This window comes from Neofelis nebulosa, chromosome 9 (genome assembly GCF_028018385.1).
Source record: "Neofelis nebulosa isolate mNeoNeb1 chromosome 9, mNeoNeb1.pri, whole genome shotgun sequence".
In the NCBI taxonomy this organism is placed as follows: Eukaryota; Metazoa; Chordata; class Mammalia; order Carnivora; family Felidae; genus Neofelis; species Neofelis nebulosa.
The window spans coordinates 37,673,703-37,688,870 of record NC_080790.1 but is presented as its reverse complement, the minus strand read 5'-3'; the positions used below and the strand labels follow the sequence as shown (position 1 = coordinate 37,688,870).

At 47.6% G+C, this 15,168-nt stretch overlaps 1 protein-coding gene across 1 annotated transcript in view; it reads right to left on the bottom strand.

Moving 5' to 3' along the window:
- The window catches only part of FBLN7 (fibulin 7), a 51,087-nt gene that overhangs the window by 22,768 nt on the left and 13,151 nt on the right, over positions 1–15,168 (bottom strand). The window contains exon 2 of the mRNA XM_058683289.1: positions 3,003–3,162. Coding sequence (XP_058539272.1) covers positions 3,003–3,162 — 160 coding nt within the window. The remainder of the gene's footprint in view (positions 1–3,002; positions 3,163–15,168) is intronic.

Sequence of the window (15,168 nt, the reverse complement as noted above, 5' to 3'; positions counted from 1 at the left end):
CCCTACTCGCACACACACGCTCGTGCTCGCTCTCTCTCTCTCTCTCAAAATAAAGAAACACGCATTAAAACAAAACAAAAACACGAGACCTGTAAAGGACTCTGAAAACAAATCCTCAAAAAAGAAAAACTACCTGCTGGAGCAACTCACAGGTAAATCGTGCCTGAGTAGATGCAACAGTCTCTGGCACACAGTAGGTGCTCAATAAGTGTTAGTAGAATTAATAAGTGGGTACAATTAAATCAATTAAAAATCAATTAAATAATTGATTTTTTAAATAATAAAAATCAATTAAATAATAAGTGGGTACAATTAAATCAATTAAAAATCAATTTGCAGTCACTTCTCAAATTGGAGCCAAAGGCCTCTGTCCAGTGAAGGACGTGCCCCTCAGCTGGTTCATTATGAGCACAATGTGGTGAGTCTACAGGGCCACAGGGAAGCTCCCCGTGCTTTCTGGAATGAGGTTACTGTGTAAGGCATGAAATCAGCAGTGAAGCAATCCTAGAGACTGGGAGCACGAATGGAATGAGGCTGCCTGGTAAGCCCTGAAGCTGATGGGTTTTGATGTTCCCCAGAAAGGAAAGCTGGGAAAATAGGAGGGAGATTCTTAGAAGCCAGAAAGAGGAAGGCCAAGAAGTCTCCAGGCCTAGAAATCATTCTTCCTGACTCCCAGCAAATGCCCTTAGGGAAAAAAAAAAAGTAAAAGACAGGGCACCTGGTTGGCTCAGTTGGTTAAGTGTCCGACTCGTGATTTGGTCTCAGGTCATGATTTCATGGTTTGTGAGTTTGAGCCTCACGTGGGGCTCTGTGCTGAGAGTGTAGAGCCTGCTTGGGATTCCCTCTCTCTCTCTCTCTCTCTCTCCCTCTCTGCCCTTCCTCCCCCCCCCCCCCAAATAAATATATTTTTTAAGTAAAAAAAAAAAGTAAAAGATAACTTCCCTACTACCTGCAGGCTCCAGGCCCAGGCTCAGCCTCCTAACCCCTACCCCGCAGTGGGGATCCTGACAACTGCCTGCTTCCATGTCCAACGCATGAGAGAGACAGAATGCACTGTGGCAATATTTAAAAAGAGAATTGGCAGGAGCACTTTGTGGCTCAGTTGGCTAAGCATCTGACTCTTGATTTCAGCTCAGGTCATGATCTCACAGTTCCGTGAGTTCGAGCCCCACGTCGGGCTCTGTCCTGATCGTGCAGAGCTGGCTTGGGATTCTGTCTTCCTCTCTCTCTGCCCCTCCCCTGCACTCTCTCTTTCTCAAAAATAAATAAGTAAACTTAAAAAAAGGTCTTATAAAAAGCGAATTGGCCACTTAAACTTAAAAAAAATCTTACAAAAAGTGAATTGGCCATTTAATAAAATTTTCTCTGATTCAAGGAAGAAAGACCCAGAATCCGGCAATAAGAAGATCAATAATTTAACAATAGACCTCTCTATCTACTCTAGTGGACAGAAGCCTCTAATATAGGCAGGGCAGTCTTATGAATTACCTCTTGCAGGTTCTTCTTGGAAACTCCCAAGGACCATGGGAGCTGTGATCCTATGAAAGCAGAAAGGAGCCGTGTAGTTGTGCAGCTAGCAGGAAAAAAAAAAAATCACATCTGGTACCTATTACTGCTAACTTACTCCTATTGGCCTCAGTTTCCTCATCTGTAGCACAAAGGAAGGATGCCCTGCCTGCCTCTCAGAGTCTGGCTGTGGGGAGCCCCACTGAAGGCTGGGCCTCACAGTGCCTTGGAGAGTGTGAGGAGTTTGGCATGTAGGTCTAACTCTGTACCGGTGGGGCCGAGGAGAACAGCAGCAACTCAGTGCTGGGGAGACTCTGGATTTGCTGCTGTAATCTCTGAAGAGGTAGGGAATCCAACGCCTTCCACACGAAACTTCGTCTCACACAACAAAGGAGGCCCTTGATAAATTGTCTGACATGAGTCAATGACAGCAGATATTCCATAGGCTCATGACGTAGAACAAACATGGTGACTGGCCCCCTGACTCCCCTCACCCTGAGGAGAGGCCAGAGGAAATCCAGTCACCCATCCAATGGCCCCACAGTGAAAACTGTTTACTGGGACAACCTGGAAAACGCCCAGTGTCTGTCAGAGTCCTACCCTCGGGGGTTCCACCGTAATCCTCACCAAATGGGACTTGCCCTCAGCAGCACCCCCTCCCACTAATGGAGGACTCAGGTCAGAGGACTAACGTCATGCCTGAGAAACTGAAGCCAATGTTGGTTGTGGCAGGCATGCCACACTGGTGTGGGACGTTGTGGAGGGGAGGTGGTGTGTGTGTTCGGGGAGGGTGTATGTTCAGGGAGGGAGCTCTCTGTGCTTCCCATTCAGTTTTGTTGTAAACTTAAAACTGCTAAAAGAAAATAGCCGATAAAAATTTTTTTAAAGAATGGAACCAAATGGAGTCTTCCTGGGTGGGGACAGGGAAGGGAAAAGCAGCTCACGCTCTAAGAGTGGTGTCTTTTGACAATTCTGTGAGGATACTATGTAGACGAGAGCGTTAGCAAGCCTCAAATGAAAAGGGGAAATGGGTGACCTTCAGATGGGGGAGAGGAGAGCCAGCAGATGCTTTTTTTAACACACTCACCATATGCTCCCTACCAACCAGTATCTTATTTTATTTTTAAATTTATTATTTATTTTTTTCAATGTTTATTTATTTATTTTGAGAGAGAGAGAGCATGGGCAGGGGAGGGGTAGAGAGAGACAGACAGAATCCCAAGTAGGCTCTGAGCCATCCATGCAGAGCCCGACGTGGGGCTTGAGATCATGACCAGAGCCAAAACCAAGAGCTGGATGCTCAACTGACTGAGCCACGCAGGCACCCCCCAACCAGGGTTTTAAAACGGGCCCCCAGCAGGAGGCGAGGTAGGGAAAGGCCCGGAATCCACTTCAGGACAGGGTGAGGCGTGGGCAGGTGGGGATGGGGACAGAACCCACAGGTGAAGGGCCCGAGTGTTGCGTGTGACCCTAGTGGTGCAGATGTGGGGACCCACCTGGGGGGGTGTCTGGGCCCACTCTGTTCACAGAGTTCTGCAGTGCAGCCAGCCGGTTCTTCATGTTGCGGATGCCCTCGGCGAAGCGCGTCTCTTGGCCCTTCAGCACCTGCTGCAGCTGGCGGATGGCCGTGAGGAGCTGCTGTTTGTTGAGACAGTTCTGCGGAGAGAAAAAGTCACCACCACCACCACCACCACCACCACCATGGCTGCTTCAGTGCCATGACCTCGCTCTCAGCTTCCAGAAGCCACCCAGACCCCTGGGCCCCAAACGCCCTAGTGGCTTGCTAAGCACGATGGGAGAGTGGCCTCCCAAGGCGTCCCGACATCTGGTGCTGAGTTAGGTCACCAGACAAAGGTCCTGAGCACACATATCCTAGCGCCAGATCGCTTCTCAAGAAAAACAAAACTCCTGCTTTTCAGGGCAAAGGGCAGAACTGATGATTCTAAATGATTGGGAGGTTGAACAGCAAACCTAAGTGCCTTATGATCAGTAGTCTTACTTCAAAAGTACTTCCTAATTCTTCACTCTGAATTAATGCTCTGAAATCTGGGCTTCATGAACTTTTTCTTTCTTTCTCTCTTGAACAATTTTAAAAACAGATGGATGATAAAACATAAACCAGTCAAACTAGGGATGCTCGATGGTTCCTGTACTTTAAAAAATGTAACAAGGCAAATAAAGAAGAAATTCAGTAGAGTTAAAGAAGCATTCGATGAAAGTCAAAGTCCAGTTATAATGGTTTTTATAAAGCTTACAAAACAGGGGTGCCTGGGCGGCTCAGTTGGTTAAGCGTCTGGCTTTTGATTTCCGCTCAGGTCATGATCTCACAGTTTGTGAGTTCGAGCCCCACATTGGGCTCTGCTCTGACGGCGGAGAGCCCGTTTCGGGTCCTCTGTCTCCCTCTCTCTCTGACCTTCCTCCACTCGTGCTCTCTCTCTCAAAAATAAACAACTTTTTAAAATCCTAAAAAGCTTAAAAAATGGAAAAAGGTGGCATGTGCTTATCATGATAAAGACTATCTAACTCAGCATCACACTTAGTGATAGAAACTCAATGTTTCCAGTCTCAATTGCCCTTTAGAGCCAGAACATGAAAAGGAGTAAAGAAGGGACCTTCCTTACAGTAGGACCTTGGCCTTGGGGGGAGTCCCATGGGGTCTGTGCGTTCCCTCAGCCTGGCCTTATCTAACCTGACTCATATTACCCGCACGGAACAAAGGAGAGCAGCAAGAAGACAGTGAGAGTTATCTCTCGGGATAGGCTTATGGATCATTTTTAATTTTATTTTTTATACCTAATTCTTTTCTACAATGAGTACTGGTTTTATAATTTTACATAATTTTCTCAAAGGGCGCAGGGCGGCTGGGAGTCATGTGGCCTCCGCAGCCTGGGTGGCTTCCAGCCTTGCCAATGGTGTGCTGCCACCACGGTGGAAACAGAGCCGCTGCCGTTCTCCCAGGGCGGCTGCCAGGCCAAGGCACCTTGGGGATTTCACCAAACAGATGACTCACTGGCCCGCTTCAATGGATGCTTTTGACAAAGCTGAATCCCCAGTTGCCCCTGGAACTCGTTAACCCATGGGGGCTCCTTGGTCTCTACCCTAACTGGGGCCTGACTGGGCCTAGCCCCAAATGCAATTGCTGGGAAGAGAGGTTTTGTTTGTTTTCCTCCCTTCTCCCCCATTGTGGTCATTCCCACACAGGTTCTGGGGCACCGGGGCAGCGAGTGACCTCCTGCAATCCCCTACCTGCTCAGCACCACCCGCCATCCTACCCAGACTGGGTTTCCCACACCCACTTCTCCTCCCATAAAGAAAAAAAGAAGAAGCTGCTTACACACTGGATCTTAGCCAAAAGGCCAAGATGTGATTAGAGGCTGCTTTTATAGATGGCTTCCTGACTGGGGTGCCTGGGTGGCTCAGTTGGTTGGGCGCCTGACTTTGGCTCAGGTCATGATCTCATGGTTCGTGAGTTCAAGCCCAGTGTCGGGCTCTGTGCTGACAGCTCAGATTCTGATTCTGTCTGTCTGTCTGTCTGTCTCTCTCTGCCCCTCCCTGCTCACACTCTATCTCTCAAAAATGAATAAACGTTAAAAAAAATTTTTTTTAATTAAAAAAAAAAGATGGTGGGGCGCCTGGGTGGCTCAGTCGGTTGAGCGTCCGACTTCGGCTCAGGTCACGATCTCGCGGTCTGTGAGTTCGAGCCCCGCATCAGACTCTGGGCTGATGGCTCAGAGCCTGGAGCCTGCTTCCGATTCTGTGTCTCCCTCTCTCTCTGCCCCTCCCCCGTTCATGCTCTGTCTCTCTCTGTCTCAAAAATAAATAAATGTTAAAACTAAATAAATAAACTTCACAAAAGGTAGCTTCCCCAGCTCCCCCATCATTTAAAAAAAAAAAAAAAAAAAAAGATGGCTTCATGACTTATGTGTTACACTTGTGAAGTTTGTCACAGTTGACAAGGCCATTTCTACTTCAAAGAGTACTGCTGGCTGGTAGCAAGCCCGTGAAGGCCTGGGATTGTCTCTGTATCACAGATGAAAATACATGGGCTGAAACTCAAGCAGCGGTCCCTGAATCATGCAGCTTAGGAGTGGTAAGGCCAAAATGGGAACACAGATGACGTCCATCCCAGAGCTACCACCCCCAGACCCCAAACCCTCGGCTGCACGTGCCCCAGTGGAGTGCCTTACGCCCTATCTCATTTGTTCTTCACACATCCCTCTGTGGTGAATGATCTTATCGATTACTTTGCACTAGCAGCTGATAACTCTATGACCTGAGCAACATAACCAACAGGAGTGGAGTTCTGGCTCCTGTGCAAGTTTCAGGTCAGGGAGCACGGGCAGTGGGGACAGGAAGCAGGGCCAGAGTGGAAGAAACATCCCTGACCACACTGAGCCCGGTGAGCAGCTGCCTCCCTCTTGCACAAGGTGGCCAGGGCCCTGACATCTGGAGAGGGCTCACTGGGCCACAGCTGCCCCAGGGGACACGGAAAGGCTACATTCTGAAGTGGGGAAGAGGAGATTAGTGCCACGGCCTCTGCCAGGGGCCTGGGTTGGTGCCATGGGGCTCCTAGAAGTAGAGAAAGGAGAACAGAGCATGTGGAGGAAAAGAGGCCCGGGTTCCACTCGGCCACTGGGCAGCCAAGCGTGTCTAACTGGCATCTGGGTCCAGGCACAGCTGTCCTCTGCTTCTAGTGCACTTTCCGGAGCCCTTCCCAACACCCACACAGTGGACAATAGGCACCAACCTCCTAAGTGCTCACCTCACCAGTTACAATGGAAAAACCTTCAAGACCAAGCACAGAAAGACCTCATCCTAGGAGGGGAGGCCGATGGAAGGGTTTCAGGCAGACTTGCTAAGGGAAGATCTCAGAGCCCTGGCCCATCCCTGCCTCCATCCTCACTGGGGTGATGCTAACAGAACAAATTGGTGTAACAAGGAACTCTGTGAGCCCAGAAATAAACCCATGTGCTTATGGCCAATTAATTTATTTCTTTATTTAAAAAATGTTTTTACTGTTTTTATTTATTTTTGAGACAGAGAGAGACAGAGCATGAGCAGGGGAGAGGCAGAGAGAGAGGGACACACAGAATCTGAAGCAGGCTCCAGGCTCCGAGCTGTCAGCACAGAGCCGGACATGGGACTCAAACTCACAGACCGTGAGCTCATGACCTGAGCTGAAGTTGGACGCTTAACTGACTGAGCCACCCAGGCACCCCACGGCCAATTAATTTATGACAAAGGAGGTAAGAACACACAACGGGGAAGGGACAGTCTCTTCAATAAATGGTGCTGGGAAAACTGGACTGCCACATGCAAAAGAATGAAACTGGATCCCTATCTTACACCACACACAAAAACTAACTCAAACTGGGTTAAAGGCTTGAACTTAAGACCTAAAACCATAAAACTCCTAAAAGATAACGTAGAGGGTAAGCTCCCTGGCATTGGTCTTGGCAATGATTTTTTGGGGCTTTAACACCAAAAGCAAAGGCAACAAAAGCAAAGATAAACAAATGGAGCTACATCAAACTAAAAAAGCTCCAGCACAGCAAAGAAAACCATCAACAAGATGAAAAGGCAACATAGAGAGTGGGAGAAAATATTTGCAAATCATATATCTGATTAGGTGTTAGTATCCAAAATATATAAAGAACTCATATAATTCAATAGCAAAAAAAAAAAAAAAACCCTATCTAATTAAAAATGGGCAGAGGAACTGAATAGACATTTTTCTTTTTCTTTTTTATTTTGAGAGAGAGAAAGGGCACACACACACGCATGGCAGAGGGGCAGGGAGAGAGGGTGAGAGAATCCCAAGCAGGGTCTGCACTGTCAGCACAGAGCCTGATGCAGGGCCTGAACTCACGAACCTTGAGATCGTGACCTGAGCCCAAATCTAGACTTGGACACTTAACCGACTGAGCCGCCCAGATGCCTCTGAATGGACATTTTTTTTTAAAAGAAGATATCCAGATGGCCAACAGGTACAAGAAAAGATGCTCAATATCATTTATCATCAAGGAAATGCAAATCAATACCACAGTGAGATCACCTCACACCTCTCCGGATGGCTAGGATCAAAAGGATAAGAAATAACAAGTGTTGGCAAGGTAGTGGAGAAAAGGGACTGCTTACTTGTGCGCTGTTGGCGGGAATGTAAATTGGTGCAGGCGCTGTGGAAAAGAGTATGGAGGTTCCTCAAAAAATTAAAAATGGAACTGCCATATGATCCAGCAATTCTATATTCACTGTATCCAAAGGAAACAAGATCACTCTCTCAGAAAGACATCTGCAGCCCCATGTTTGTTGCACCATTATTCACTCTAGCCAACATATGGAAGCAAACTCAGTGCCCACCGATGGGGGAAAAGATTTAAAAATGTGGTGTGTATATATATGTGTACATATATACATATATATGTATATGTGTGTGTACACACACACACACACACAGTGGAATATTACTCAGCCATAAAAAAGAAGAACATTTCGCTCTTTGAGACAATATGGATACACCTTGAGGACATTATGCTAAGTGAAATAAGTCAGACAGAGAAAGACAAATACTACATGAAGTCACTTATATGTGAGATCTAAGACATCAAACAGATTGGTGGTTGCTTGAGTTGAAGGGTTGGGGGGGAGCGGAGGAAATGCATGAAGGCGGGTCAAAAGGTACAAACTTCCAGTTCTAAGATAAATAAGTTCTGGGGATGTGAGGTACAGCATAATGACTACCGTGAACAGTACTGTACTGTATATTTGAAAGTGGCTAAGAGAGGAGGTGTTCAAAGTTCTCATCACAAGAGAAAAACAGCTTGTAGCTCTGGAAGGTGATGTTTACTAAACTTACTGTGGTGATTATTTCACTATATATATATATATATATATATATATATATATATATGATATATGATATAATATATAATAATAATACACAATATACAGAAATATATATAGTGAAATACATATATATATAGAGAGAGAGTAAAAAAAAATAAAGTCCCTAATATTAAAAATAAAATAATAAATAAAAATAATAAAAAATAAAGCCCAATATTAAAAATAATACTATTTATTATATTAAATACTATATTAAAAATAAAGTCCCTAATACTAAAAATAAAATAAAAAATAAAAATAATAAAATAAAATAAAGTCCCTAATACTAAAAAAAAAAAAAAAAAAAAGAAAGAAAGAAAAGAAAGATCCTTGAGCCAGCAGGCCGGGTAGGGGCCAGGGTGCCAGGGAACAGAGAGAATGACTGTCTTTTGAATTTTTTTTTTTTTTAATTTTTTTTTTCAACGTTTTTTATTTATTTTTGGGACAGAGAGAGACAGAGCATGAACGGGGAGGGGCAGAGAGAGAGGGAGACACAGAATCGGAAACAGGCTCCAGGCTCCGAGCCATCAGCCCAGAGCCTGACGCGGGGCTCGAACTCACGGACCGCGAGATCGTGACCTGGCTGAAGTCGGACGCTTAACCGACTGCGCCACCCAGGCGCCCCCAGAATGACTGTCTTTTGACATGAGGTTTGATGGGTCTGTATGGCAGTTGCTACTAACAGGGGAATTCCTTGATCCCAAAGTGCTAGAAATGGATCCCTTGAAAGCCACCCTCAAATCTGTTGCCTGGAGTGGGACTTTGGCACAAGCATGACTGGGTTCATCTGTAGGGCTGGGCCATGAGGTTGGAATCCTTACAGACCAAGTCAAGGGCTCAGGAGGTCTGCATTATGGGAACAAAAGAACACAGGAGGGGGGCTGAAGAGCTAAGTGTTTTCCCTTTCCAAACCGAGAAAGAATGATTTATCATTTTGCATGATCATAGAAAGCATACTTCCTGCAAAACAATTCAAAATACTGAAAACACATCGAAACAAAGAATAAGCAAGTCCCATGATCAGAGACAACCACTGTTGACTTTCTGTCTGTTTTGAACTTGGATTAGACGCACATGCACACATATACCAGGGTCATCTTGCACAGGCTGGACCACAGGATGCAGGTTCTGTATCAGCTCCCTCTTCTTGGCACTGGCTTGTGGCATTGCATGGACGTCAGAAAGCAGTTATCATCAAGGGACCCTGGCCCTCGATTTCACTTCTGACCCCAGTGCTCTCTTCAGTCTGGGGAAGGGGCTCCACTTGTCAGCCAGCTTCCCCCCCACACCCACTGCCATCTCCTGCTCTAGGCTGAGAGGGGCGGAAGCATGGAAACAAGTCCTTTCCTCTTTGCAAATGTAGCCCTTGGCAAGGTCGGGCCAAGGGGGCTGTGAGGGCCTCCGGGGCCGGGGTCAGGAAAGAGGCCAAACCCTCAGGAGTCCGTCACCTGCATGGCAGCCTGGCACTGCCACAGCAAAGCCTGGCTTTGGGCAGACCCTTCCCATCTCAAGGTCTCAGACCCCAACTGCAAAAAACAACCACAGGCTCCACATGCCTTTTTATAGCCTTCCTCCCACTCAGGTGGGAAGGCTCACCAAAGCCATGACCGGGCAAAGGTCAAATCCAGATGGGGCTGGCAAGGGGAGGGCTCCACACAGGGAAGGGAGGGCATACCCCAGTGGCTGAGGAAGTCACCACGTCAGGGCCCCCACTTTCAAAGGTCTCTTCCAGAGCCCTCAAGGGGCCCTCATTTTTAATGTTTTTCTTTATTTTAAATTTTTTGATGTTATTTATTTTTGATAGAGACAGTAAGCAGAGGAGGAGCACAGAGAGGGGAACAGAGGATCCTAAGTGGGCTCTGTGCTGACGGCAGTGAGCCCGATGTGGGGCTCGAACTCATGAACCTCAAGATCATGACCTGAGCTGAAGTCGGACGTTCAACCGACTGAGCCACCCAGGTGCCCCATTGTTAATATTTTTCTTGAGGAGATCCCCTCAAATGGTTTAAGTTTCCATCCCTTTGAAAGCTTGGCTCCATGCCTGGCTTATGCCGTTGACAATAAATAACGAAAAATAGTTTCCATTTCTTTGAGTTAATAATTTCTTTGAAATGGTACCAAGAAGAGACATGCAGAGAAACTCTTCCATCTTTGAGGAGAAAAGACCAGGATTTACGGTGTCCGTGTTCAAACTCTTCAAATGGGTGGGCACTTCATGTCACTCCATGCCAATGGCAGTATTTGCAGGGAAAGACATGAGCCAGTGAAAGAAGTAGCAACAGAAGTCACCCCACCTGGCTGTTCCCAAGCTGGCGTGGAGGTGGCATAGATGGTTCTGGAACACACAGGCCAGTGCTGAGAGCCAGGAGGGTGGGGGCGCTGGTCCGAAGGTTCTTGGAAGTAATGCAGCCATCAAACCATATTCCACCCTCCCTGCTACCCCCCGGGGAAATCTTGCCCACCTTCTTCCCAACCCATTCTCTCATAATATTTATTCTGGAGGATCTAATGGACATTCATCAGAGCTTACAACACTCCCTTTCTCTGAAACTAACCAGTGCCCCAGTAGAGGTGGGCTTCCAGAGCCATTTTATACCTCAACACTCTACCTGCTGGGCCAGGTATGGACAAAGACAAAGGCTATATGCATCCCCCACGCCAGCTCACCCCATCACTATGCCAGAACCCAGAAGACCTGACCCCTGCCACTACATCCATGCCTTATGGCCATTTGGGTTCAATTTATAAATGAAATTCAAGACCCAGCGCCTGCTCTCAAGGCACCTAAGGGCATGGGTGCAGTTCCAGGGGTGTGCGTGGTTGGGGGGGGGTGGTCTTTGAGGCTTTTGTTCTCACATGACCTGGCTCAATGGCCTTTCTTACGGTGACAGTCTTGAGACAGTGACAATCCCCGAGAGCCACCTCGCTGACAGTAGAACCCCGAGACCCCTTCAGGTGGCCACGGATGACCCCTCAGACCTCAGAGAGGCCGTCTCTTGAGCTGGTTTCTTCTAAGCCACAGCTATGTGTCATGTCAGCATTTTGTTAATGGGAACACAGATGTTTTGATGCCATTAGGTCTATGAAAGGACAGAGCACACTTGCCAAATGTGTGCCTGCTAGCCAAGGCTTGAAGCCCTCCGTGTCTGAGTCATGTCGGATTTGTGCATGTTTTTTTCTCCAGAAGTTATTTTAATTTTAGAGCAAGTCAGAGGCGGGTTATAACTCCTTCGCCTTCCCTCATCTCAGTGACCTCTACCCAGCACCCCAGAAGAGGAGAGAAAGTGAATGCTTCTGGGGGAAGTGAGTGAATTTTGCTTGGGGGGTTGGCCAAGGCCCTTGTCAGGCTTCTCTAGAGAAACAGAACCAACAGAATGCACACTGTGTATGCACACAACCTATTGAGAGAGACAGAGGATGAGAGGCAGATTTATTTTAAGAAACTGGCTCATGCAGTTGTGGGGGCTGAGAAGTCAAAATCTGCAAAGCACGTGGCAGGCTGAAGACCCAGGGAACAGTTGATGTAGCTTGAATCCAAAGGCAGTTTAGAGACAGAATTCTTTCCATCTTGGTGGCTCTTGGTCTTTTGATGGGGGCCCACCCACATCATGAAAGGCATCTGTTTTACTTAAAGTCTCCTTGTTTGATGCTAATCACATCTAAAAACTACCTTCACAGCAACATCTAGATCCTAAGCGTTCGATCAAATATTCAGGTATTTTGGTCTAGCCAAGTGGACACGTAAAATTAGCCACCACAGTCTTCCAGCTGAGACTCCTTTTGGAGCTCCGGACCCCTGGGTGCTCAGGGCATTTGGGGGTTTATGCTGGCTGTCCACAATTCTACATTTACACTCCAATCCCCCATCTTGTATAGTTTTTAAAATGACCACAGAAGCGATGACAACAGAGGGAATCCAGAGCCAGCACCGTCACCACACTTTACACAAGTAACTCGTTAAATGCTCACGACAATGCCAGGCTGTGGGCACATTGTTATGCCTACTTTATAGGTGAGGAAGCCAAGTGGTCGCTTGGCCACGGTGACACATCCAGGATTTAAACCCCAGCATGCCTTCTCCAGATCCTGATGTAATAGGATGACGGGTCTACTTCAGAGACGGGTCCATGGAGAGCCACCAAGAGCCCTGCCTCCATCCGCCTCCTGACTCCTCTCGTTTTACCACAGCCCCTGCCGGCCTTGATGGCCCCCTTATGGACACCCTCTCAGCCCACCGCTCCCCTGGCTGCTTTGCATGCTTGAGAGCAGAAAACCAGTTATAGACAGCTGGGTATCCTCCTCACTGAGCAGAGGCTCTGAGCTCAAACTAGATGAATCAACAAAGGAATGAATGAATGAGGGGTGAAGGAATGAAGTGTGAGGCCAGGACAATCGTATTCATCTCATCACCCAAACCTGCCTTATTCTTTCACCTGCCTGCTAATAACAGCTTGCTGCCCAGCTAACTTTTGTCTAGTTGCCACACCACCTGTAGACCTGCTTGTGCCTTACCGGCACCGGCATTATCTTTAGCAAACATGACGCCCAGCCCAGCGGAGAGCTCAGCTCACACACACATGCACACACACACACACACAGAGCTGTGCCACACAACCAGCCACAGTCTCCTACTGGAGCCCACCTGTCAGGCCTTCCCCTCACCTCTCTCCACAACCGGAGGACCTCAGAGCCTCAGAAATGGGGCATGTTATGCAAAATTTAATATAGTGTTTTTCATTCATTCATTCATTCATTCATTCATTCATTCAGGATTCCACAGATATTTACCAAGTATCCTACTTCACATCAGGCACTGCTGTAGAAAACATAGCCATCTTGTTTGTTTGTTTGTTTTTTTAACATTTATTTATTTTTGAGACAGAGAGAGACAGAGCATGAATGGGGGAGGGTCAGAGAGAGGGAGACACAGAATCTGAAACAGGCTCCAGGCTCTGAGCTGTCAGCACAGAGCCCGACGCGGCACTTGAACTCACGGACCACAAGATCATGACCTGAGCTGAAGTTGGCCGCTTAACCGACTGAGCCACCCAGGCGCCCCCAAAAAACCACAGCCATCTTTATCTCAGTCAGTCCTCCATGCAGCCCTATTAGGTGGGCACCATTATCTCCATTTTACAGCTAGAGAAACTGAGGCTAAGGGACACCCAGTCAGAGGATGGCTTGGCTACCTTATGCACCACATTGTGTCTAGCCCATCCACTCGGAAAGCAGGTTCTGTCTCTTTCTTCAGCCTACGAGAACGAGAATGAGGGTCTCAGAGAAGGCCCCCTGTCTGCTGGTGGCCCCTCTCAGTTCCCCTGGTTGTCCCCCTGCCACATACATAGACCCTTCAGGAAGGTTCTTGCTGGTTGTTGGTTGCTTCAGTATGTGGTATACATGTGTACTCATGTTCACACAGGACCCCAGAGTTCTGTGACTCATGCAAATCAACATCTGGGTTTTACCAGAAAACCAAGTCTCCTGTGGTTGACTCCTTTGAAGAGGGGGAAGAGAGAGGATGGAGCGGACAAAAAGCCTGGTCCCCACAGGCAGCATGGGCAAAGCTAACGGGACAGATAAAATGGCTGCTTTGAGCTTGGGCATGGTGGGAGATTCGGGGTCTTGGGATTCGTTATTCTTAGAGTAACAATTAGCCTGGGTGGCTATGAAGGCTAATGCTTCCAGTTAGAAGGCTCTACACTTCCAGTTCTTCCTACCCTCACTAGTCAACAAGCCCAAGTGTTTCTGGGTGGCCAGGCAATAGCAAGACTGGAATGATCCTCTCCGGACCACCACAAGTGTGTCCTACCTGCTCTTCCCATGTCCTCACCTTCCCTAGGATCCATGCTTTCCAAAGACAGAGGTCAGAGGCCAGACCGCATCACATACTCGCCTAACCCCCAACAATGGCTCCCTACACATGGGAATAAGGCCAGCTCCCTTACCGTGGAGCTGGGCGTGTTTGCTTCCTATTGCTGCTACAAAAAAACATAAACTTGGCAGCTTAAACCAACATTAACTTATTATCTTATAGTTCTGGAGGTCGGAAGTCTGACATGGGTCTCACTGAGCTAAAATCAAGGTCAGATTCACAGGTTCTGGGAATAAGAATATAGACATGTTGGAGGGGGGGGGGTCATTATTCTGCCTACAGAGCCCTGTGTGATCAAGTTCAGCCACTGCCAACTGTGCCCAGATCGAGTGCCTTCCTCTGTCTGCTGAACTCCAGTGTTTGGACCTCATCTGTGTTTCTCCACACACCTCAGCAAGCTTATTTCCATCTCAGGGCCTTTGCACGGGCTGTTTCTTCTGTCCAGAAATTCTGCCCCTGGTCCTCAGAAGTCAGGCTCTGTATTTCCACTTTCACTTAGAAGCTCCGTTATCCGAGAGTACCTGCCTACTAAGGGTACAGTAGCCTCCTGGCCTCCCAGTACCCCATTCCAGTTACCTGCCTTCTGATACTTCTCACGTTTCTCTTGTTTTTCTCTTCCTGCTTGGTTACATGACGCTACATGACAGCAGGGCCTGTGTCTGCCTCAGCTTCCCCTCCCCTACGACAAACTGAGCACTTATTATGAAACTGTTCTTTGAATCCCATTCATTTTCTCCTTACTACAATCCTGTGAGACATATATGTCTGTTATCCTCACTTGTTCATGGGAGGCAACTGAGTCATCAGAGGCAAGACCTTTCCCTAGGGTGCTCATTCAGGAAGAGTGGGAGCCAAGACATGGACCCGGTGCTATGAGTCTTTTCCACTTGCTAAACTGCCTTGGG